General features: G+C 51.8%; 1 protein-coding gene across 1 annotated transcript in view; it reads right to left on the bottom strand.

Annotated features, from left to right (window-relative positions):
• LOC118211382 (nck-associated protein 5-like) overlaps positions 1–25,288 on the bottom strand; it is a 70,353-nt gene that overhangs the window by 3,865 nt on the left and 41,200 nt on the right. The window contains exons 3-12 of the mRNA XM_035388553.1: positions 22,384–22,470; positions 16,807–16,938; positions 10,354–10,422; positions 10,129–10,167; positions 9,495–9,614; positions 7,763–7,855; positions 2,633–5,646; positions 1,972–2,107; positions 1,114–1,192; positions 459–743 (exon numbers count right to left, since the gene is read on the bottom strand). Of these exons, the coding sequence (XP_035244444.1) occupies positions 459–743; positions 1,114–1,192; positions 1,972–2,107; positions 2,633–5,646; positions 7,763–7,855; positions 9,495–9,614; positions 10,129–10,167; positions 10,354–10,422; positions 16,807–16,932 (3,961 nt within the window). The 5' untranslated portion in view covers positions 16,933–16,938; positions 22,384–22,470. The remainder of the gene's footprint in view (positions 1–458; positions 744–1,113; positions 1,193–1,971; positions 2,108–2,632; positions 5,647–7,762; positions 7,856–9,494; positions 9,615–10,128; positions 10,168–10,353; positions 10,423–16,806; positions 16,939–22,383; positions 22,471–25,288) is intronic.

Genomic DNA, 25,288 nt, shown 5'->3' with positions numbered 1-25,288 from the left:
TTGTGTGAAGTAAAGTTCTACAAAGAAGAGTGGGCTAAAATTTCTCCATAGCAACGTGAAAGACGGATATCAAATTACAGGAAGTGTTTGGTGACAGTAATTGCTGCTGAAGGTGGTGAAGACAAAGGTGGTGAAGATTAAGTTTAAGGGGGCATTTGCTTTTTCACATGCGTGATATGGCTGTTTTCATTAAATAAATAAAACAATAGTTTTAAAAATGTGTCTTGTGTTCGGGTTCCCCCTGTCTGACATCAGAGCCTTTCTAGGGCTCTGGTTTATGCCACTGAGTCAGTGCCCAGAAAATCTTTTTTTTTACGGTTAACGAAATAAAAATTTCAGGCCAGAGTGCCTGCGTAAAGCCTTGCTTGCAGCACATTAAGCTTCCCACGTCCTGCCCGTATACTAGTCCCAGTAGGTAATCCCGTGCATTAGCAGGGGACAGTCTCGTGTGGGGTTACCTTCGTGGATGGTGCTGGACAGCAGGATGCTGGGACCCCTGCCCTCCAGGGAGGCACCGTACAGGGCGGAGGGGTTCGCCTCCTCCAGAGACGACAGCTCCCGCTCCAGCGTGCGGGCCTTGCGCGGAACCTTCGTCACGAGCCCCGGTTTCCCGTGGGAGGCAGATTCCTGCTCCCCCTGTGGCCTCGCCTTGGGGATGCTTTTCCCCGCCGCACCGCCTACGTAGTCCGGCAGGGGGAAGGTGCCGATGCCACTGTCAAGGGTGCGCATGGAGGCACCTGAACCTTAAAAATAGAGGGAGGGGGGAAGGCGGGGGGGGTTAAAAGAAGAATAGTAGCCTAGACATACTCAATTCCTTCCACAATTATGACTAAAGCATAATCATTAAAAAATATATTGTAGAAGCCTCCTCTCCCACATACAGACTGAGCTTTTATTGTGTCCCCAACAGCTGCTATTAGGGTGGAAAATCCAAAATTAGGGACGCACAGAGACATAATCCCTGAGTCCAAATGAACTTGCTGACAGTTCAACTGCAGTTCAGGTACTCCTTCCTTTACTGAGCACTAAACTATCAGGGTCACTGGATAAATCTGCAGAGTCATTTTCAACTTGTGTCTGAAACCAAGTGTGCTGACCGCGTTGTTTTCTCACCCGCAAAGTGCTGTGAGCCCATGGACTCGGCCAAGCTCTCCTCTGAAGCAATGTCCTCTTTGCTGACCAGGTCCGAACCCTGAGGAAACCAGAGGCAGTGAGAACGGCAAAACCGCACCGTGTGCAGCAGCGGTTCCCTTTCAGACAGCAGATAGTATGAATAAAGACACATCGAATAAGCCTGACTGGATAACACAGCCCCGGACACAAGAGAACAGCATATATTAGCAACACAGCGCACACTACCATGACCCTCATCTAAATGGCGAAGGATAACTAAAGACGCACGAGCTGTTCCCGCTTCGCGTGATCGGTATCTGCGTTTAATGCAAGGTAACCCTTTCTAACTCAAAACCGTAGCTCCCTGCAGCTCTATCTCAGTGTGATTTTGCTTTCGCAGGCTTTCATGTACTCCCTGTCCCCGGTCTGACCCAGGTGTGCTGATATGTGGACATAGCTAACATAACAAATGCTAGCACACCAGGTACATGTCAGATAGGCTGGGCAGCAATGGTTGCTGCCTAGCCTATCCTGTCTAGGCACTGTTTTAGTGCATGGGTGGACCCCACGGGTTGGTATCATATCTGGTATTGCATGAGTGGGCATTCCACATTGGAGTGAAAAAGGGGGGGGGGGGGGAGCATTAAGAAAGATAAATAAATGCTCGGAAGCTACAATAGTAAGACATTTCAGCAAGAGCAACCGGTGGCCTGGGAGACGCCCACGGAACTAGTCCATTCCCAGCAAACTGCGGAGTTAAAGAGGTACCACAGAACAGCTTTTCCTTAAACCAGCATATTGAGCTAACACGATTGTACACGTTCACAAGCGGGACGCGGCGATCGGAGTTCCGGGCACCTTTCCCATCTCTTCCCGGCTCCGGGCGTGGCTGATGCCGTTCCTCTGGTAGCCGATGACGGGCCGGGACTTCTTGGAGTCGAAGGAGAGGCGCCGGTGCGCCAGGCCGAAGCTGCCGGGGTCCCTCTCGTCCACCCTGGCCGCACGACGACAACGGCAGAGAGGAGGTAATGAGGCGTTTAAATTGAAGAGCGCGGTGTAATTGTGCCCCCTGAATACCGCTAATGGAACAGACAGGAAAGTGACTCAAAGGGGCGCTTAGCCGAGCTGCCCAAAAACGAGGATGTTACTCATGAAGGCGCCGCGCTGAATGACAGCTCCGCTCGCCGTGAGCCAAACGTAGCGAGAGGGCGTGCGAAGTTCTCTCACCTTTAACAAATTTGAGCAATTACAAAAAAAGTTTTTTTTTTTTTAAAAAAAACCTCATAAACTTTTAATGACTTCCAGAACTTCCATTCCACAAAATGCATTCAACTAGACCCTTTTTACCCCTCCCAAAAAAGACAGAGAATTAATACAGCTAAATTCATCACTTACTTAAGCACAAACCACTTAAACTTAAGGTTCCAACTTCCGACTAGTAAAGGTAGTAAGATGTTGCTGACTGGGGACAGCCAGCAGCAGGAATGGGTGGCGGTGGACGGTGTCACGCGGTACTCACCGGTTCAGCAGCTGCTGCATGAAGTTGTCGGAGGCCACGCCCCTGTACATGACGGACAGCTGGCCCTGGGCCTGGTCCATCACCACCTCGCAGCTGTGGCCCCTGCCGGGCCGGTCCAGGGCCACGCCGTTGACGTAGGCCCGCTCCTCCTCCAGGGCCTTGCGCAGGTCCTCCGCCTTCTCCATCAGCTTGGAGATGTTGAGGCTCTCCACCTCCAGCTTCTTCTTGGTGGCGGCCTTCGGGTCCTTGGCGGCGGAGGACACGTTCAGCTTGAGCTTGGACATCTCCGGCTTGCGGCTGAGGGCGGGCAGCTTGCTCTTGCGCAGGCCGAACCAGCTGGCGATGCCGTTGGAGGCCTTCTGCTTGACCTCGGCCGCCTGGCCGCGGTCCTGCTCCTGCAGCTTCAGCACGTTCTCCTCGATGCCCTTCATCACCTTCTGCTCGATGGCGGACTGAGGGCAGGGCGCGCAGGCCTTCCTCTCCTCGCCGGCCTCGGGGGGCCGCGGCGGCGGCGGCGGGAGGCTCTCGCCGTAGCTCTTCTTCTTGCCGGCGGTCAGCTTGCCCTTGTCCTCGGTCCGGGGCGAGGGCTTCGGCGCGGCGGCGCGGTCGTCCTGGACAGGTCTGGGCCCGCGGGCGCCGGAGGGAGCCGGGCCGGGTTTGGAGGGGGACTTGGAGGGAACCTTAGTGGGGCTGCTCTGGGGGCTGGGGCCCGCCTTGCTGCCGGGAGGGAGGTTCTGAGCGGCGGCGCATTTCATGTAATTGCGCAGTACCTGAGGGGGGTCAGGGGCGGCGGACGGCAGGCCCGCCCTGTACTTTGCGCCCTCCGCCTTTGCTACGAACGCTCTCGGTGGAAAGGTCTCCTGCTCCGCCTTAGGGACAGAGGAGCCACCGGCGGAGGATTTGGCTCCAGGTTCGTAAGGCGCGCAGGGACCGGGAAACTTTACCGCGTAGCTAGCGAGGCTGGCTTTGGGGTACGGCTTGCCATCCAGGGAGTCCGTGTACTTGGAGTGTCGGTGTTCACCGCGATCAGCCTGCCTTTCCGCGGTTTTGCTTTTCTCACCGCTGCCAGATGTGACTTTACCCCCGCACTGCAAGTCCTTCCTATCCACAGGCAGGGGGCCAACTGGCAAATCCTCGGAGCTCTTGAGCTTGCCAAGAGCTGCCAGGCGCTCTTTGAATGGATGGTGGCCGGACTCGCTCGGGGACTTGCCCGCGGTTGGCTTTTTGGGAATGGAGGGCGGGTCGCTCCTCTTGGCGACGGACTGAGATTGGACAGGTTCGGAGCCCGGCTGGGCAGTGTCAGGGGCACCCCGGTCATGCTGCTTGTCCCTCATGCTGGAGTAATTGGGGCTACTCTGGGCTTTGAGGAAGCCTGAGGAGGAGGGCAGGCTATGGTGGTTATGGATCTTGTACCAGATGGCGCTCTCTTGGTCCTGCTCGCAAGGCGGATTAGCCGCGGGAGGCGACAGACCGTCGAGGCTCTTCTCCTCCGACGTGCTAGCGTGCCCGTCCGCGGGGTCCTCACTCTGAGGGTAGGGCAGAAAGTGGGGCCCCTTCAGCCGATCGAGGAACTGGGGCGCCCCCCCCTCCGCCGGGCAGGAGAGGTCGGAGACGTTCTCGTAGTGCGGCACCTTCTGCAGGCCCCTCTGGGGCTGGGACGAGGGCGCGAGCTTGGCGCCCCGGCTGGATTTGGGCGCCGAGTGGCTGCTGTAGGACACCTCCCGGGCGACGGGCGAGCCGGCGTCCTCGGGCTTGGGCGGGGAGGTGGGGGCGGAGTGCGTCGCGGGGTAGGGGTCGGCCTTGGAGGACGGCGGCTGCCTGTCCCGCTCGGCGGTGGTGGCCTTGCGGGCCAGGACGGGGGAGTGGTACACCTCGTAGTTGTTGTTGCGGCAGGGGATCTTGGAGCTGCGGGTCAGCTGGGGGCTGAGGCGCAGCGGGTTGGCGGCCTGCGCCCGCTCCCCAATGGACGGTATCTTCAGGAACTTGAGCAGCCGGGACGGGGACGAGACGGGGGAGCCCTTCGCCTCGTCGACGCACGACGGGGACGTCGGGCTGAGTTTGGACTTGCCGGCGGGAGGAGCCTCCGTCTCCGCGGCGCTCCTCTCGACCGCCTTCAGGGGAAGCGGCGTCTCGCCGGAGGGGAGGCACAGGCCGTTGCAGACCTGGTCCTCGCCGTCGCGCTCGCGGTACGCGGCCCGGGAGCCGGCCGTCACCCCGCGAGCAGGAGCGTTCGAGGTAGCGCTGGACGAGCCGCCTTCCACGTCCGCCGCGTCGGCAGCCACTTCCAGGTAGCGGTCCTCCGTCCCCGCGACCTGCCCGGCAGAGCTCAGGCCCTGGTAGGCCACGCCCTCCGTGTGCTTTGTGCTCAGAGGAAGGTCGGTCACACCGGACAGCTGGCCTTCCGGGGGGCTCAAGCTCATCGGGTCCTCCGGCGGTGGGGAATCTCCGAGCCCCGCACTGGGGGCGCCGCTCTGGTTGGCCTGCGCCCGGGCGGGTTTGGAGTCCTTGCGCCCCGGGGAGGCGCCGCGGCGCTCCTCTGGCACGGTACGCGCGCGCGCGCGGGACGGGCTCGCGGCGCCCCCGGCGGGGTCCGCGCCGCGGCGGGCGGGGCGGGGCGCGGCGGGCTCCCGGCCGCACTGCAGCACGCTCTCCAGGCTCTTCCGCGTCAGCGGCAGGGGGGGCGGGCAGCCGTCGCGCTCCTCGCGCAGCGACGCCCCCTCGCCGTTGGCGTACTCGTGGAGGTCCGAGTCCGAGCAGGAGTGGCGGCAGCGCGGCTGCGGGGGGGCGGAGCCGCCGCGGGCCAGGGGCGCCTCCTCCGGGACCAGCGCCTGGCCCAGGTCGGGGTACGAGGGGAGGCCCGTGGACGGATGGAACTTCAGGGGGTCGGACTCCTCCAGTTTACGGAGCACCTCCAGGATGTGCGCTTTCTTCTTGAAGAAGGGGGACAGGGCCTCCATCGAAGACGGAGGAGCTGGGGTGCCTGTTGTGCCATTTCGAGTGCGATCCCCACCACTCTGTACAAATAAAAATATTCAACTGTCAAATTACAACTTCACATTTACCTAAATCAGGTAAGAAAGAGGACCTCATCCTCAGGCAGACTGTCTATATCGTGCAAGCGCCAACCTCGTTTGACTTCCTGAATGCTATGCCATTATACAAAGGAATCATTTTTGCTTATAGGCTCCTATGTATTTTTGACCATCCAATATTTTTGAGTGTGTCCAATATGATATAAATGTTAATGTTTTCAAGCAAGCAGTTTAGTATTGTCTCAAAGGCAGCAACACTTCAGACATTTAATGCATTTAGGGAAACAGGATTCAATATGTATCTTGTGGAAATCACAGGCCTTCAAATGAACGTTTTAAGAAACAGATGATAATACGAGCAAAAAAGTATCCCACACAACACAACTGCAAATTTGAGAGTGACCAGTAGAAGAATGGGAAGTGGAATACGTTAGCCACAAACGGTTAAACGTACACTGACTCCCAAGGCAGGAAATTGGGTATCAATTACTGTCAAATACTTAAAACCGCAATATTTATAAACGATGTAAAATTAAGAAAGCAAAGGGGTTAAGTTTTTTTCAGGGAAGCGGCGGCTCTGCGGCAGCACGCTGCCATTTGCTAACGTGAGAGCGAAGTCGCTAACACGCAGCACCCCACGGGTCAGAAATGAGTCAGGGAGGGGGCGGGCGCTACGCCCGAGCGGAACATCTTGACAGGAGGAGGGACTGAATGAATCACAGAGGAGGAGAGAGCCGGAGTTTCGCCCGGCCAGTCGACCCCGAGGAACCGCTTTATCTTTAATTAAAGAAGCAATTAATTCTGTAATCTGGAGGAGAAAAAAGGCTTTTTTTCCCCCTCGGTGTCCCTGCCCACTCTCCAGCCTCCCAGAGAAGAGAAAATCTGTTAAGTAAAAGTGGTCGCCAGGGTTTTTTCGGTGGGTGGGGGTGTTGGGGGGGGTCTTATTTTTAGCGTGATGAGTCAATCGCCACACGTTCGACTTGTCTGGCGTTTCCTGCCCCCCGGTGTGCCCAAGAGAGGGGTTCGATTCATTAAATTCATACCGTAGGAACAGCCTTGTTCCAATAACTCTCAGCTTAGAAGCTTAGGCTCGGCATATCCAGCCACCCCTCAGCCTGCGTGGCTGGGGCTTTGCAGAAATGCACAAAGGGGCTCTCCACAGACATTCAAAAAAGACTCCCTGCGGAAACAAGCCAACATCAGTGGCAATTTAAGGAAGAAGGCCAGAAGCAGCACGATTAAAAATTTTGGCTTGTTCATGGGTTCATAGGGGAGCGGTGAATTGGGGGGGGGGGGGGTAAAAACAGCCCCTTTAGCAGTGCAAAATTACAGGGAAGAGACACGGAGCAGAGGGAGACAAAACCACATAATTAACCCGACCCCTCCACGGCCCGGTGGCCACCCCGACCGCCCGGCAGACCAGCGGGAGTGAAATGGCCGCCTCTTCCCCCCCCCTCCCCCTCATCTCAGCGCTGTTCAGCGAGGGGCTGCAGGGCCGCTCCAGAGCCCCGGTAATGAGCGCGGGCTCGTTAGAGAGAGAGCGTACAGCAGCGCAGAGCAGCGCAGAGAGCCACTTAGCGGCACGGCGGAAAACCTGAAGTGCATTAGCGTGAGGGCCCTCTCTGTCCCCGAGTCGTGAGCTGCGACCGGGGGGGGGGAGGCCGACTGCGGCCGGGGGGGGAGGGACGCTGGGAGGTGGGGCGGCAGTGCGGTACAACGGATAAGGAGCCGGCCTTGTAACCTAAAGGTCACAGGTTCGATTCCCTGGTGGGACACTGCCGTTGTACCCTTCAGCAAGGCACTTCAGTATGAACATCCAGCTGTAAGAATGGATGCAGTGTAAAATGCTATGTAAAAGTAGAGCAAGTCGCTCTGGATAAGAGCGTCTGCTAAACGCCTGTAACGTAATGTCACGTAAAGGTCCCAGGACTGGCACAGCAGGGGCGTGACATACTGTGATCAGTATTTTGGGCGGGGAGTACGTAGAGGGTTTTGGGGACTGTGTGAGGTTGCTTTAGGGTAGCTGTGTAAAACTGAGAGGACGGTGTAAAGGGGGCGTGGTGGTGTATTTGGGTGCCAGCTCGAAGGCGGTCCTCACCTTGGCCTGCCCATCACTCTGTACTGCTGCTGGCTTGTCCTGGCCAATGAGCAGCGGCTCAGCACTGTGCTCTGGGAAGGGAACCAATGGCATCTGCAATAAGAACGAGAACATCTGGGGCTCAGGCAGTGTCCACACGGGCCTTACTGGAGCATCAGAGCCTCAGCCACAGCTGAGCAGCCCACCAGAAAGTACTGATGAATCAGGGAAGAAGAATATACATACTACATGTGCAGTGCTATATTTATACCTGGGCTATGCTTTAATTGCCTGGAGAGCTCTTTCTCTCTCTCACCATTTTATTAGCATGACATATTTTGAACATATTGCTATTAAAAGCGGAATGATAATAATAATCATTATTATATAATTGATATAGTAATCTCTCTTCCACACACACGCACTCATTGGAGCGCATACAGAATCACACCCAAATAAAGCAAGGTCCACACACTGAAAGGCCTCCCCCCTTAACCCGATTTCTGAAACCCCAGCAAATCACATCCTCCCTGCCAGCCAGTCTCTATTATCCCCACCCCGGCTCACTGTGATTAAATTGCATTGGAGGGGAGGACGGGGTGTATTATATTCCTCATACATATATTCACTGTGAGGGTAAGCAACGGTGTGGAGGCTGGCGGGGTGATGGGTGCACCTTTCTGTATTTAAAAAGGACCCCCTCCCCCCCCACTCCCCTACCCCCAGGTGAATATTAAGCCACCAGACCCAATAGGGAAACTGAGCTGAGGTAAGGGAGCTTTAGAGGGACAGTTTCCATTTTCATTTGAGGTAATAGAATGCGCCGGTTTACCCCCCCTGGGCAATTAAGAGTCCGAATCTGTTCGGATTAAAAGCTATATTCAGATTTCAGAAAGAGAGAGAGAGAGATCTCCCCCCTCCTGCTGCCTCTCTCTGCCACGGGCTTTATGGAATACTAATGGAACCGATAAGACGGCCAACAATCCGCCCGAACCGGAGTGGGAGGGAGGGAGGGAGGGAGGGAGGGGGTGGAGAAGAAGGGGGGGCGAAAGAGAGACAGAAGAAAGAAGACAGAGAAACGGGGGGAGGTGGGCAGACAGTGTGGAGGGAGTCATCTCATTTTAGACAGGCTTTGTCAGTGTCCCGGTCTTCTCCGCCGTAACTAAATCGTGATGGTGAGTAAACGGCGATGATCACATCGTTAATCACGATCGACAACGTCCGCTTGCAGCACGGAGACTTCGTTACTTTATTAGCGACCGTCGACTAAAAGTGGGAGGGGGAGAAATAAGCGTTTGAAATTTCACAGCGGAGGACGGCGTTCATTCAGCGTGTGACTGTAGCCCTCCTCACAGCCCAACGCCCTCTCTCAGGTCTTTACAGCCAGGGCAGCCCAAGTCAGCATTTTAAATGCCTGATATCAGGATTTCTCTGATTACTCATTAGACCAGCTCCATATTACGGGCAATTTGATATCCCCCCCCTTAATTTCACAGTTCCTGTTTATGTACAGGAGCATTAATCAAGGTAATAATTAGAAACTGCATACTGCTTTGAGGTAGGCAGAACAAGCTAACTTATCGAAGAGCGGCCAGAGTGCACAACATTGTGAGCGGAATGATATTCAACCTTTTCAGCAGTAGAGGAGCACACTTTGGAAAAGAAAACCACGGGCCATGGCTTTCATAAACCCTTTCTGAAAGCCATGGCCCTGGGAGCATCAATAAGAGCGCCCCCTGCAGGTCTCTCTTACCTGCTGCAGGGAGCTGGGCTGGCTGTGCAGCTTCTGGTGGAAGAGCTCGGTCAGGGTCCTGTTCTGCCTCTCCAGGTCAAACACCCGCATCTTCAGCTTAATGCACTCCTCCCTCAGGTCCTGGGAGAGAAATGCACACGCACACACGCACGTACACACACACACACACATGCAGACACTACGTAAGATCATTTCAATCTAATTGATATAACTAACTAATAAATGCCCTGAGACACCATATTGAAATAGTATGATAATTACTTTGTGTGGAGTACTTGTCAATCACTTCAATGACATCTATTGGCTCAAAACATTGGAAGACAGAGAGTCTACAATCTCCATTTCTTTTTATTGAGAAGTAGTAGAAATGTCTCCGTAGAATAGAAGTGGATGGGTATTCACTTTACCTAGGCATTCTGAGAACTCATTTAATATTTCCTGAATTGTTAGAACTGCTATTTTTTCTGTTGGTTGGTGCCCATATGGCAAACTTCCTTCCACAGTCCTGAAACACTTGGGGGGCCAAAACATGAGCTGTGTCTGAACTCAGGATTCATATTTTGTTCTGCTACCCGTCATGACGGCTTGGATGGGGGTGTGGTCACCCTTAATGCAGGTGCATTTCGTTCCTCACCTTTTGGTTCAGAAGGGCTTGTACCACATGGTTGGCCACCTAAAAACAAATGAGAAGATTCTCAGAGAAACCTTTACCTCTGCGAAGCCACACCCTGCTCTAGCTTCTCACACACAAGCATGGGGGCAAACGAGTCTCACAAAATTACAGTCCAGACAACCAAATCAAAAGAATGGTCACTGAAAAAATGGGTCAAACCCAAAAGGCCGCTGCCTCGGGACCTACCTCATCCAGACACCTCTCGTAGGCCTCTCTCTGGCTCTCGTTCGCCAGGGCCAGGGCCGAGTTCTCCGCCTGTGCGGGAGAAAGAGAAACACCGCGTTTCATTTGACCGAACCGGCAGAACAACTATCCCGGCAAAAAAACAAAAACGAATTCTGCTAACGCGCCTTTCTGTGCAGACGGTCTCCGGTCCGACTCCCTCTAAAAGACGGGAGGAGAAACGTCAATCCCTTCCCCCGGCCTTTCCCCGCAATAAGGGCTGATTTAATTTCGCGGGGACTTTTCAGAGAAGAAGAGGCGGAGGGTGAAGAGGCCGCTGAAGAGGGCTTTTCAGCCGCAGAGAAATGACTTGTTTTCCCCCGGACGGTGCGCGGAGACGCGAGCTCATCAAAGAGAAAGCGCTCGGCGCGCTTCAGCCCCTGATCAAACGGCAGGGCTGTGGCGCAGGTAGCCGGGAGGGCCGGCCACCGCCGGGGACGGTCGGAGCGAACGGGAGAGCGAGAACGAGAGGGAGAGATAATTGCCGGCGGGGATGCTGTAGAGCCCTGACCCAAAACGCCTTTTCCCACAGAGCTCTCAGACCCTCCACAGAACGGTGCTCTCTAACAAGCGAGATGTGCCAAATCGCGCGTCTGGGTACTTGCGGTTCTTTGATGTGGTCGGGGTGGTGGTTTCTCCTAATTGCACAGATTACAGTTAAAAATAGAACGCAAGAAACAAGATTCGTTCTTTGTAAAATACGGTGTTGTTGTCATCTTGTCTGTGAAAAGATCCTTTTTGGCAAACAAAAAGCAATTATGTTTGTCTCAGCCTTTTGCTGAAGGTGGGGGGGGGTAGGTTTCAGAGTCAGTTCAGCAGCTCCAGTTCACAACTTGGCCAGCTGGGCCACTGCACAAACTTAACAAAATAAATAACGAGCATGATCACGCTTTACGCAGACATGCAGCGCGAAAAGCAGTTGATTCACCCGTCGTCACCACGCGTGTGTGCCGACCGCCCCCCCGTCCTCCCTCCTCCCCCCGCTCCATCTGCTATTCAAGCGAAAAGAAGAGCTGCAAGGTAGGAGTTGTGTGAGGTTGCCACGCGGACGATGTGACATTAGCATAGCGAGGGCAATCTGGAATCTTTCCCACTTCTGTTTCTATAACTCGTCTAATGGGGGAGTCGCAAAATTGAAAAGAAAAGAACAAAAACGCACGAGTCTGCCAGAAATTGCATGTGCACGAATGCCAAACAAAGTAAGGGGAACCGCTGAGATCTGACTGTGTTGAGGTCGCTGCGTGGGCATGACAGTTTTCCTTTTTTATGTATAGATCTGTTAGAGATTTATTTACTTCCGTGAGGTCAGAGTGAAAAATGAACGTGAACAGCTAAAACGGCAAATTAAAACACGGCTCAATTCGCAATGTTCTGGAGAAGGTTTCAGTACATCAGGCAGCATCTGTGACTTTGAACAGTTGGTGCGATACTGTGAGCTTTGTTTTAGCCCTGATTCAAGGCTCAGTTCTTAACTTCAGCGTCTGCCTGACCGCGTGTTCTCATTCCCCCCTCCCGCTCTGGCTGGTGTTCACGTTACATTTAAGTTTCGTTTTCCGTTTTGTCTTTGATCAGTTTAAACCAAGCAAAATAAATAAATACACGCCCAAATGTATTGCACAAGCAGCAGTGTGATCAGAGGAAAGAGGAGACTAGGAGCAAGCGGTTGAGAGAGGAGGACAGATGGCAGGGCTGTCCTGGAGTGTTGCTGGAGGAGAGATGAGCAAACGCTCGGAGGCAGCCTTATTTGTTCTGAATAAATTTACGAGATGCAGCAGCAATTTGTTGTAAACGGAGGGAGGGGAAAAATAATAATTTTAAAAAGCGAGCACGAGGATGAATAATTTCACATTTCTTTTCGCAAACTTTCAATGCGCACTTCTGACGCGGCTGGCCTTCGACTGTGCTCTAAATACGACAGATAATTACGCGAGCCATGATTCTTAAAGACGGGGGACTGGCACGGGCCCCAGCTGAGGACCCGAACGGCCGCTGCCCTGTTTAAACCGCGTTAACCGCGCGCGATATGTGGGGTCAGACAGAGGCTCCAAGACGCTGCGATGAGATTGGGTGGCAGGTTGCTGCTCGCCAAACCTTAAGCATCGTCTCCGTGACGCGGTTTGAGTTCACGATTAATTCGGCCACTGCTTTTACGCTGCTTTGTTTTTCAAGCTCTCTCTCCCCTGCTTCAAAGACATTGGATTCGTTTTCCTTAAAAACTGAAGAGCTTTGACACTTGACTGATAGTTTCGATGAGGGTGACCAATATTTATGGCTTGTTTTTCCCCCAACACGTTTCTCTTCAAAATAATTACTTCACGTTTACTGTGGTATCCCAATAGTATTCACTATATTCAATAGCTTCACTCTGTATAAAAAGGTCGCTTGATCATCTTGTGCGCTAATAATAAAACTTCCCCATTATTGCAGATTTTAGAAGATAGAGACACCTAGTGGCCAAATGGAGAGCAGCAGTTTCATTTCAATTCTATTAAACAAATCCATTTTTTTTTTAGAATTGGTTGCCTGCGGAAACAGAACCCTGGATTCTTCAAGTTTTATGGAAATCATCAGAAAGGATGGAAATCACTTTTGAACTAGAATGATCATAATCACCAGAAGAGACAATCAAAGTAAAATCTTGATTTTTTTAATCACACCAATCCACAGGATGGCGCTGATGGTCTTTTGTTCATCAGGTCTTTTCCCTTCAATCCACAAAGCCAAATAATCTGTTGAAAATGAGCTTATTTGTTCCGAAACTTGTTGACAATCTCCGCGGTGCCGTTTTGGGGGATACAAATCCCGACAGAATCTACGAACAAAGTCCTCGTCAGCTGTTCAAAGGACAAGGCAAACACTTTCCTGAAATACTGGAAAAGAGACAATACACAATTTCTCCTTGAAATAAGACGACATCTCTGAAATTTAAATGTACAATGGTGATCACACAGGCAATCTCTGACCAACGCTTCGCAGCATACCAAAACATTTTTCAATCACCGATGGCAAGAAAAAAGAAACAAAAGAATAGTTTTGATGAAAAATGGTTTTGGTAATCACTTTTATTTTCAATTACCTGTCTTTTTTTTTTCCAACTTACGGACTGCTTCAATGCAGTGGCTGCTGCACTTGAATCAGATGTAATGGAAAACGTATCAGCTCACCAAAACCCACATGAAATGCTTCCTTGTTTACCGGACTGCCCCAAAATAAAACGTTGATATTAATAAAGTAAAATAGGAATGGGCTGGTTTCACGATATACAACAGTTTTAAAAAGTTAGTTAAGGAAACCACAAACATTTCCCCTAATAGGGACCTACAGTTCTGATGGTATGAGCTGTCTTTCAATGACTATTCACAAAGAAGCACCTAGAATGTAGTCCTAATGTTTACCACAGATATAAGATGGAGCTCTTGCTCCCCAAGTCTCTACCAAAGTGATTTATCATGGCGCACCAATCGGCATTGAGCGATCAGCTGGACGAAACAGGTTCAGGTAATTTCACGAGGACCTTCTTAGTATGGACACAGTTCCCTGCATCACTGCAGAAGGAGGTGACCCCACGCAGGTGGAGTGAGAGGAGAGTGTGTGCATGCGTATGTTTGATGTGTGTTTGCGTGAACTTGCTCGTGCTGTGTGAATATGACGGAAGTCTTCCACAGGGCTGGTACTGTGTGCCCGAGTGAGTGATCGAACAGATGACAGAAGAGGGGCAGTTGATAACGACAGAACTGCAGTACATGATTTCCTATGTCTGGATCAATTTCACCCTTTTTTATAACATCCTCCACCTGTAACAAGATATTGATGCTCTCCCTCAGTTAACAGGACTTCTGATGCTATGTCATCCTTTTCCGCTTTTAAGTTATATTCGCCCAAATCTGCCGCAGAGGTTAAGAGGCTCGGCAGACTGACTGCGGTGTTCCTTAAACTGAAGGACAGGGTCAGTCCGCTTGGTCAACACACTCGAGAGGATCTTTATTCCTCTCTAAGCATCTCTTGTCAAAGCACATTTTCACCCTTGTCATTGTACGTCCTCTTTGTCCCTTCAGTTTGTTTATTCAGGCTAGCCTGGATGAGTTTTGACTCTGCTTTTTCTCCTGATTGAAATGCTCTCTTCTTCTGATTTAACGTTGTTTTAAGATCCCTGGTCATCCGGGACTTGTGGCTTGAGGGCACTGGCTTTTCACTGGCTTTGATGGACCAACAGTTTTCACAGAGAAAAGTACAAAGCCAGTCACTGGCACCCCCTCCTTGTGTAGGGTGGCTGAGAACACCTTCGAATCAGTACATTCAAAGGTCTTTCAGAGCGTCACAAACTTTGTCATCTCATAATTTTTTTGTTCAGCAGGACGGAATTAAATGGACAGTTGCGGTTATCATATGAACATCATTAATATGGTTGTGTGTGCTTTCCGCTCTCCTGCCTCTCCAGGGGAGGACACAATGTTTCGGGTCTTCAGGGCACATGCTGTTCTCGGGGGTTCTGTTACGTCTCCTGACACCAGGACATCACAGAACGATGAAGAGCTGACTGCGTCTCTCTTATCAGGAGTTACGATGCGACGCAGAGCTGTAGCGCATCCCAAGGACATCTGCGGTGAATTTACACAGGTCCTGAGACCACGGGCTGTTTGAAAAACACCTCTGTGTGCCCGTTCCCCTGTGGCCATTTGTGTTAAATTTGATTATTACTCTTCACTACTATCGCTATTCTATTCATTGGAATCTTCCACAACGGGTCGGGTGCTATTACTAATACAATAACAGATAAAAATGCTTTTTATTCGAGACAGCAGGATTTCAGATTATCGGCGACAGAATAGCAATACTCTCTGCTGCGGAATAGTCCACGCTACTCACAGGGGAAAAAACACGCTCTCTGCATGCAAGAGAGAGCACGCGCAGACAGCCTGTGCAATACCAGCTCACGGTCAAACGATCCCGACAATCTCACGCCATCGTCATCCGCTCCAGCGATTTTACCGCGCGCGTCATTTTGATTCCTTCCCCTGTTATACATTGTGTCTCTGCTCTGTCATAGGAAAGATTGCATCACAACACTGGCCCGTCCATTTAACAAAGGAGGAACGGAAAGGCACCTAAAGCAAAGAGAAGAGCAACTAAAGTGCAACGAAGTGCAAATAAATCGGTTCCTGATTTTAGACGTAGAAGTAGAGACACGTGATACCTTCAAGTTTCTCAAACGGAATCCAAGATGCTTAATTGAGGTTTTTACTTGTATGAAAGGGATTGACACAGCAACCTAAACAAGAATTTTCAGGTTGTCAGTAGAACAAGAAACAATAGTTAAAGGTAAACCCTGCACAGATTTTCTTTTAATGTGTGAAAACCTTGCCAGGTCAGGTAGTACAGACAGAAACCCTCAGGGTACTCAATCCAGGCTGGACACACCGCTGGGTGCACTCCAGACAGCCGCTAAATGAAAAGTGCTGAATAGCCTGCTCTTGCCATCACGTACGCTTGTGTTCTTATTAGTCTCAAAGCCTACAGGGGCCTGACAGTCATCGTTACTGTGCCCCTTCGCTGCGGACAGAGGCAGGCAGACACAGCCAATCCGTATAACCTTGGAGCAAGGGTAATTATGAAAGATGTCCAGCCATTATCATTAGTCCGAGATTACTGGCCTGCGAGAGTCTGTATTCTGCCTTCGCAAGCCTCAGATGTCTGGGAGAGCGCAGGGATTTTTTTCCTTCAAAGCCCAGGGCTTCCCCAGCCCACATTAATCTAATGCTCTGTAAAAATGAAACGGGTACCTCGTTCACCCCTCAGTATTTAAAAAGTGTGATAAAATTAATATGAGCTGCCCCTTTACGGAACCGGGTTCCCAACTTTGGTTCTAAAAAAAACTTGAGATGAAATAAACACAATGGACAATAAACCAGCGATGACAGCGGCCGTGCATCCAGTTCCTCTCTGCTTCTGTGCGCCACCACAGAGAAGTAAACTTGAGTCACGCTGCCACTGTGAACTTCCAGCTTTCAAAACACTCCAAACTGCCAACTTCCAAATTTAAAACACACAACACTCCAACTGTAAACTGTAAGTTGCTCTGCGGCATAAAAGCTTAGGCGGCAGTGTAGTTATAGTCTATTGGTTAGGGAGCTGGGTTTATAACTGAAAGGGTGCGCTGGGGTGTTACTGCTGTAGCCCTAACCAGGGTACTTAACCTGAACCACTTCAGATATATACCCGTATATGTATAAATAATGCAACCTGTGGAAACGAGTTTGTGTTAAATGCTAAACGTAATGTAACGCACTTCTCTGCCCCCTCTGCGCTCCAGGACCCCCCATGCTGCTCCGGGAGCGTGCCCCTGAGCGAGCGTGCCCCTGCGGGAGCGTGCCCGGCTGCGCACGGACAGCCGTGATCCCGCCGCGTCGCGAAACGTACCTCCAGCTCCCGCAGCCTCTCCAGGAGCTCCCTGCTGCTCTCTGCGTCCTCCAGGTACGGCTCAATGTCGCCCTCTTCTGACTCGAAGGCCTCGTCGCACTCCCTCAGCTCCGCTTCTTCAGACATTCCCACCTGCAGCGGGAAAAGAGCCACGAGGTGAACTCGCGCTACGCTAGCGCCGCTAACGGCATTCCGATCCCACGCAAATTACACACAGACACCTGCATGTGTGGAATACCGGGACTCAAGGGCATGCTGACACGTTCCAGGATGAGCACACGACACGCTGTTCTTCAGAAAATAAAGCAATAATAACAGTCACAAAACCTTCACGACAGCATGAAAAACAATATCAAAGGTTGCCCACAAACCTTCAGCATCAGTATCACTTGGAATCTTGACACTGAAAGTGTAATGTTTTGTCCGAAAAAATCCTGCACAATAATTATAACAATAAACCCGGAATCTGGTGTCATCAACTTCCACATGGAAAACTGAGGAGGGCTTCGCCAATCAAGGAGTACTTTGGCAGCAAGAAACGACCCAATGCCAATGGTGATGGGGTGATGCCTTCGGCCCATACTTCCAGGGTTCCTGATGGTATCCAGGAAGTACAGCGAAATCAACCAACTGCCACTGGGGTCGTACTATTTCTTCTTACCAATGTCCTCTGTGATTGGTGTAGGTCCCCTCTGGTTTCTATGCAACAAAGGCGATGATGCCAATGCCCTATCCATATTTTATTATCCCTGGTTCTAAAAACCAAGATGTAGATTGAACTGGGGATTTGAAATCAGAACATATTCATTCTGGCTCATCCAGCAGTTCATTTTGCAGGTACCTTACTCAACCACCAGAGGGCAGTGAGTGAAGCTGGTTATAAATTTGCCTTTGGCACTATATGCCTGCCAGTAATATTATACATTTCTGTATCTGTCCTTGGCAGAACGTGTAGATATATCTTCTTTAAGAACACTTCCACCGCTGTATCACACGCATGCCTAATTGTTGAATACCTCTGAACATTTCCAGCATCACTCCATTACATTCATTTCGTCGATGGTGTTATCCAGTGCAATTTAAAAGAATCAAGTGAATAGGCTCACTTGAATCTGTTATATCAGAGCAGAGGTACTACAGAAAAAATGAGAGATAAGGGCGACGGACAAGAATGCTAGAATCGTTGGTGCTGTTCAGCATAGTGCACCATTTTCATGAAAGCATCTAGAATGAATCACACGCTCTCCACCCCACACATACGACCGGTAGACCAGAGTTGGGTCACCCCGATGTCCTGGAGGAAGGCTGTACCGGGTGTCCAAGGACACACTGAGCCTCAGGAACGCGGCTGCTGTACACTCACCATACACATCGTCCCTTCAGTTACCATGACTGCTGAGAAAGTACTGACCAATAGCTTTGGATCTGGAGTTAGTGTCCCGCTCGACCTGAGCCAATGGCAGAGCCCGGTGAGGCAGGTAAATGTCCGAGGGCCAATGAGGCTCGCTCTCTGCGCCCAGCTCTTTGACTCCCCCGCGGAGGGCAGGCCGCGCCCGGGTAATGAGACCTGCTGTCAGTCAGGAGCGAGCGTGTGTCCGGCAGGATGCCCCGCCCCGCCCGGCCCTGCCCGTCCCGTCCCCGCAGCCTGACGCGGGTGGGTTCCAACGAGGAAGCGAAACCCGCTGACTCGGTCGGACGAGGAAGAGCCAGACGGCGTCTCCCTCAGCGGCAGCAGTCCGCCACGCAGCCCAGAGGCCACGCCCAGCACCACGCCAGCCACAGACCCAACACTCTGATGATCCTCCAGTCGGACTACAGTTTAAACCGAGCACAATGACACATATATGGTATTACACATCAGCAATGTGATTCAGGCCTGTAGGTTACTACTGTGGCATCCATTTTAGGACATCCACAGGTGTTAGCTGTCAAAAATCCATCAGCTGAAGCCTCGTCAACCTCACTCCTAATCCCTGATACCGCTCTGTTTTGTGAAGCTCAAAATTATAGCCTATTACTTGCACTAATAGGCTAATACATGCCTGCATTACCACTTTTAATTTCACAAATATTTAACCTAGCAGTTAGTTAAAAGTGCGTCATTGTTACACTTTAATAATGGAATAATTGATATGCAGCAGCATTAAGCGAACTTAATGTAGTCAACGCTATCAAGAAAAGTACCTCGTGTATCCACGCAGATGCTACCTGCAGTATTAGTCCAGTAAGCTGGCGGCGGTGCGCTAACGCTGCGCTAGCCTGATCAGCAGGTTTCGGGGCGCGGGGAGAGCGAGGGCAGACTGTGACTGGATTACGCTAGCGGCGCGATTAGCAGGGCTAAGCGCTCTGATCCCCGGCCAGACACAGCGGGCCAGGCAAACAAACACACGAGCGCGTTACCAGCCCAGCCCAGCCCCCCGTGTCACGGTCTGCCCTTTTACTGTACCTCTCTGATAGCGACCAGCTCAGACCGCTGCTTTCTCACGTGATGTCACGATCAGGGTGTGCTGAGGTTTTAATGTGAGCTGGTGACTTTTTCAGCCATTTTCGGTGGAAAAAACAAAAAATTTCAAGGGTCACAGCCCCTTAATATTTGCACGTTGGTGTTCCTGATTAGCATTTTATTTCTGAACAGTTAAATGTCGCATGTGTAAACTCAACCGTATTATTTGGGGTCCAGGTGTTACATTCTTTAGGACACCACTCACGATGACTGCACTGTGAAAGTCAGGCGTGTGAGATCTGTGAAGGCCCCAGGCACGGCCAGGTCATCGGACGCGACAGGCCTCTTCCTGCTTTTGGGCAGGCTGGGTTTAAATTAGCCTGGATTCCTGAGGCCGTTGGCTGTATGAGCGCCCCCTGGGGCTTCAGCAGGTACCTGCACGTACGCTCAGGCCCCTAGGGGCCTGTACGAGAGCGTGGAGGCGGTCCTGGCCGCTCAGAGAGGGATAACCGTTCCAGTTACAGGGAAACGTCAGCTCTCGATTCTCACTGCTGCCACCTACCGAAGTGTAACAGGCCCAATGCAGCGGTTGGAGGGGGGATTCCCCTGAACCTGTGGGGGTGGGGGCAGGGGCGGGGAACCTGTCTCTGCCCGTAACGGACGGCGGGCTGACCACCGGTCTCCCGCCTGCGTCCGCTCAGACGGGCCGGCTCGTTTACGGCCGTCCGGGGGGGGGGGGGGGGGGGGGTTTGGCGAGCGCTCGTCCCCGCGGCTCTTCCCCTGGAAGCGTGTACGCTAACGGCTCCTGGAAGCGCGTACGCTAACGGCTCCTGGAAGCGCGTACCCTAATGGTTCCTGGAAGCGCGTACGCTAACGGCTCCTGGAAGCGCGTACGCTAACGGCCCCTGGAAGCGCGTACCCTAATGGTTCCTGGAAGCGCGTACGCTAACGGCTCGTGGCAGCGCGTACGCTAACGGCCCCTGGAAGCGCGTACGCTAACGGCCCCTGGAAGCGCGTACGCTAACGGCCCCTGGAAGCGCGTACGCTAACGGCTCGTGGCAGCGCGTACGCTAGCGGCTCCTGGAAGCGCGTACGCTAACGGCTCCTGGAAGCGCGTACGCTAACGGCCCCTGGAAGCGCGTACGCTAACGGCTCCTGGAAGCGCGTACCCTAATGGTTCCTGGAAGCGCGTATGCTAACGGCTCCTGGAAGCGCGTACGCTAACGGCTCCTGGAAGCGCGTACGCTAACGGCTCCTGGAAGCGCGTACGCTAACGGCTCCTGGAAGCGCGTACCCTAATGGCTCCTGGAAGCGCGTACACACTTATAAAACTTCAGGTACAACGCAGGAATAACATCTGGAAATCGTGTGTTGGGCTCTAGTTAAGTCTCTATAATTTTGGTGGAATTGCTTTTTGGCGCTGCCTTCAAAAGCATGCCAGCAGTATTTAAAGCATTTTCACGCCGCCCCTTATTCTCCGCGGTTTGTGATTGGCCGATCCCGGTTTATCAGCGCCACAGCCTCCCGTGGTGAATCGGGGGGGGGGGGGGGCACAGACGAGCGAAGCGTGCGGCGGCCTCCGCTTCTGATGACATCACAGCTCGCAGGTCGAGCTCGCACGGGAAGACTCTCCACCGGGTAGAGCTGTGGGCGCCCGAATGATCGGCGGCGGTTCACTGGTGCGCTATGCAACACTCTGCTGTCCCAAACTAACTACCTGGGCGAGGCTGGAGCCTGAGGCCTCTTACATACTATACGCAAGCGATGCAAACGGCAAAGCAGATTCAGGACGTACGCAAGCTCTTTGCTTACATGCCACGCATGCATTTATTGGCTTCTTTTAGCCCTGATATGCTGCTAAATCCATTTTTCAAAGCAGTTTACATTGGAAATGATTATTTTCTTAAGTTTGTGGTTGTTTATTGAACAGAATTTACATTTAGCGCCTCTTTACGCCTAAAATTTAGTCCACACATTTTGCTACACACAAACACGAAAAAATGTCCATTGTGTCGCTCGCTGTGTCGTTGAGCACGTTCCTTGCATAGAGCATGAACAGGCTTAACTGTGCTGCTGTGGATCACAGGTAGCATTTCCTACTGGATTCCACACCAGACATGCACTGGAACAGCACCTTAACAGGATCAGCCTCCCAGCAGCCCATCTTATGGAACAAGCTTCTATTAACAAACCACAAATTCCGCCTTTACCCACGCTAGGATTGTGAGCCCATTTGACCAAAACATCACAAAAAGAATAAATTTACAGTTATGAGCACACTGTGAGGTTTTGTATAATGCTATTCATTCACTATTCACTATTCATACTAGTCATTTATTTCTCCTGGGCTGCATCTGTTTTTTGAAATAATTTCCAGGTGTGCCACCCAACAGTCTCCTCTCAACTTGGCACTGCTCTGCACTCGTTCATGATTGACCCCGTCCCGACACAATGACTAACGCCTGCAGCTGCCACTCCTGCAGATGCCGAGAGCGAATTCAGTCAGGTGTGCTTTTGTTTAGAGTCAGACAACACTCGGATTTGATGAACTCAACCTCTCCTCCACTAAGTGGCAATTTCTTTCCAGAGAAATGAGGTAGTTGATTATTTTCAGCTGTTCAAAGCTCTGACTTGCCCTCGATGCTACATCTGGGTGCATGAATACAGGGAAGCAACGGCGGAGAAATAGACTGAAAACACACCGCTGCTGTGAGGACTTCACAGTAAATGAAGATGACAGAAGGTGAGAAGGGAGTTGCTCTAGGGAGCAAAACCCTGTGTGTGTATATGAGTGAATGCGCACGTGTGTGTGTGTGCACGTGCGTGTTTATGTGTGTGTGTGTGTGTGTGTGTGTGTGTATGCGTACGTGCGTGTGGGTACATATGTATATTACTGAATGCATGTGTGTGTGTGTGCGTGCGCACGTGCGTGTGTGTGTGTGTGTGCGCACGTGCGTGTGTGTGTGTGCGTGCGCACGTGCATGTGTGTGTGCGTGCGCGCGTGTGTGTGTGTGTGTATGCGTGCGTGCGTGTGCGTGGGTACGTATGTATACTACTGAATGCGTGTGTGTGTATGTGTGTGTGTGTGCACGTGCGTGTGTGTGTTAGATAAGAGGGAAAAGAGAAAAGCTCACCTGTGAGTCTGGCTCTCCTCAGCACAGAACAGTCAGTCTCCTCTCGGCCACCTCTTTCTCTGCAGTCTCCTTCTGGGAGGCCACAACCTGACAGACAGACAGACAGACAGCAGAACTTCCTGTTACTCTCTCCGGTTCCTATTCCCTCACACACCGCAAAAGTTAGCAGGGAATGAGTTCTCTCACTCCCTTCACATCACACCCAGTCAGGAAGGGTACGGGCTAACATCTTTATTTATTCAGCTAACCTTTACTCAACCAGGAGGACCCTGTGGGTAAAATCTCTTATTTGGGGGAGACCTGGCCAAGACCCCAGTAGCAGCCACGATAAGTGAAATACAATACATACAGAATCACACAATTCACACGGACTTAGTTAAAACAATTGCCCAATTGTGGAATGGACGAGGGTGACAGATTCATTCAATGGAATTAGCACGTCCAACATCCGCATCCATCAAAATGCATGCAGCCCGCTACCACTTCCTTCCCCTCTGCAGGCCACCAGCTGAACTCCGCCTTGCTGACCCACAGCCCGGCACTGACAGGAGAGCGCTGACACTGAGGCACTGACACCGAGGCACTGACACCACGCCGTGTCCGGCTCATGCTCGCACTTCCTGTCCTTGCCCAAGTCTGCACAGGAAGTGGCGCAGCGAGCCCAGCAGGACCTTCGCCCGCATCCCCAGAGACCCAGAGGTCACACGCAGGAAGTGATGCAACGCGACAGAATTTGGCACCGCACGGCACGTTCTAATTTCAATGCAACAAAAGAGAGAGACAGGAAACTGATGATGATGCTTCATGATTAAATCCATCACCCAGAGCAGCGTGATCAGTGAGCCAATCCGCTGTGTGTGGAGTAATGATGCTGGACCTTCAGTGGCTGCTGGGATTCCTATCTCCTCCCCCACCCCCCACCACTACAGGAGCTGTCCACACAAGCATTTAGCATCTACCTGTCCCAAAGCACAAATTACAGAAACTGAACATGCACAATTGGCATTAAAATACGCATGCACAACTGCCATTAAAATGTCATGCATCCATTAGGTAGAGAATTCATAAACTGTACAGTTTGTCATGACACGTTCATCAAGGAAACAACTGGCAAATACGGGTTCAGATTCAAAGAAAAAAAGTGATCTCATTTTGTTGAGTGCACATGTTGTTAATTACGTTTATTCCGGGAGTAATGTATGCAAACATACATTACTTGATTTGTGATCGTATGATTTTAATTGATGGTCCTTTCGTGCTCTGCAAAATCAGACTTCCAATTTCACATTGTACTACAATGCCCATCAACCATTTCACCAACATCTCACAGACATCACAGACAAAGGCTTGGGAATGAACTAGGGGAGCTGTTCACCATCTTTCAAGATAAAGTACAAAAGGATTGAGCCATCATATGCCTGACTGAAAAGAAACACCTGCACTTGTACAAATGATCGCTTCCGAAATCACAAAGATAATGACAAATATAAAAATCGACGTGAATGTATTTCTTGTATTTAAAAAAAAAGAGAGGAGTTCTTCCCAACTACAACATGGGGAGTTCTGCATCCTCCACACATACACGCTCTGGTTGTTTGTATTATCACCTGCAGATAATGAACACAGGGGACCTAGCCTACACAAACTCTGCATGAGCGCACACTCTGCAGTCAGGGTTGTGGAGAGGTCGCGGTTTTTCCCAACAGGAGGGGTGGTGGGATTATTTGGGCGTCGTCCCTGTGGAATGCATACATCGATCCTCGAGGAATTTGCGGCAGTGAAGCACTGCCAAATATGGAAGTTCTTCTTGTGGCTGAAGCGGGTCGAACAGGCGAAACGCATTTGTCATGTGCATTCCAGCACCGAGACGGCAGAGTATAAAATTTTTTATTTTTTTTTTAAACCGCAGAAAAACCCCCCCCCTGCTGACTTTAATTAATGCTACCGTGCTCGCACGCACCTGGCCCCAGAAAGGCGGGGTGGACCCGTTTCTCTGGGCTGAAGACGCGGCGTACGAGGAGAGGAGAGGCTCGGGGTCACAGCGGGAACCAAGAGCGCCGTCAGAGTCCGGCTGCAGTCGCTCCTGAACGTTCCCAATCCGAAACCCTCATAGTGAGGAAACCGTGTGGCCGGACCCAGATTTATTTACGACGATTAAAACGTAGCCTGACACGTGGTCGTATATGTGATTAAAGTGCGTTTTTCACATTAAGACAAAACACTTGGACGGGTGCAAGAGACTATGGGGGGCGTTTAATACACTGCAAGCCAGTCCATGCGTTTTATGATTCACCTCACCCCCCCCCCCCCCAAAACCTCAAACCGCAGTTTAGGAGCCCCCGCCCGCTGGCCGTCACTCGGGGGCCCCCCTGGGGCGTTCAGCCCCACCCCTGATGGCTCCTGATGGGCTGATACCCCACCAGCTCCTCTGTTTCGCCTTTAGGGCAGGGGCTTTCAAACAGAAGCTCTGCTTTTCAAACTTTTCTTCAGACCCTGCCACCCCCCACCCGGACATCCAGGGAACCCCCTTTATCAGGTTTAAAAAAAAGTGCCATTTAAATAAAAGGACTTCTATTTTGAAATATTTTCCCCAATCTATATATAGTCATAGCATCTGAAGTCTGGCCAGGGACCACCTACGGTTCCTTAAAGGGGCCTCGAGGGCGTGGGGACCCCCTGTTGAGAACCCTGTCCTTAGGCCACGTGGTTAATCCTCCTTTCATCTCGTCACCGTCGCGCTGGATTACAAGCACCCGGCATCGGCCCTCCTGCTCCAGGGCAGGCCGGCCCCGAGAAGCCGGTCCCACAGGAGGGGGGTCTCCCCCGCACCCAGATAACGCTCTGGGACCCAGGGCCGCGTCCCCCGTCTGAGGCGGAGGATTCCCGCCCAAAAAAAAGCCCTAGG

The sequence above is a fragment of the Anguilla anguilla genome, chromosome 13 (genome assembly GCF_013347855.1).
Source record: "Anguilla anguilla isolate fAngAng1 chromosome 13, fAngAng1.pri, whole genome shotgun sequence".
Lineage (NCBI taxonomy): Eukaryota > Metazoa > Chordata > Actinopteri > Anguilliformes > Anguillidae > Anguilla > Anguilla anguilla.
The sequence above is the reverse complement of the archived record's forward strand: the minus strand, read 5'-3'. Positions and strand labels throughout refer to the sequence as shown.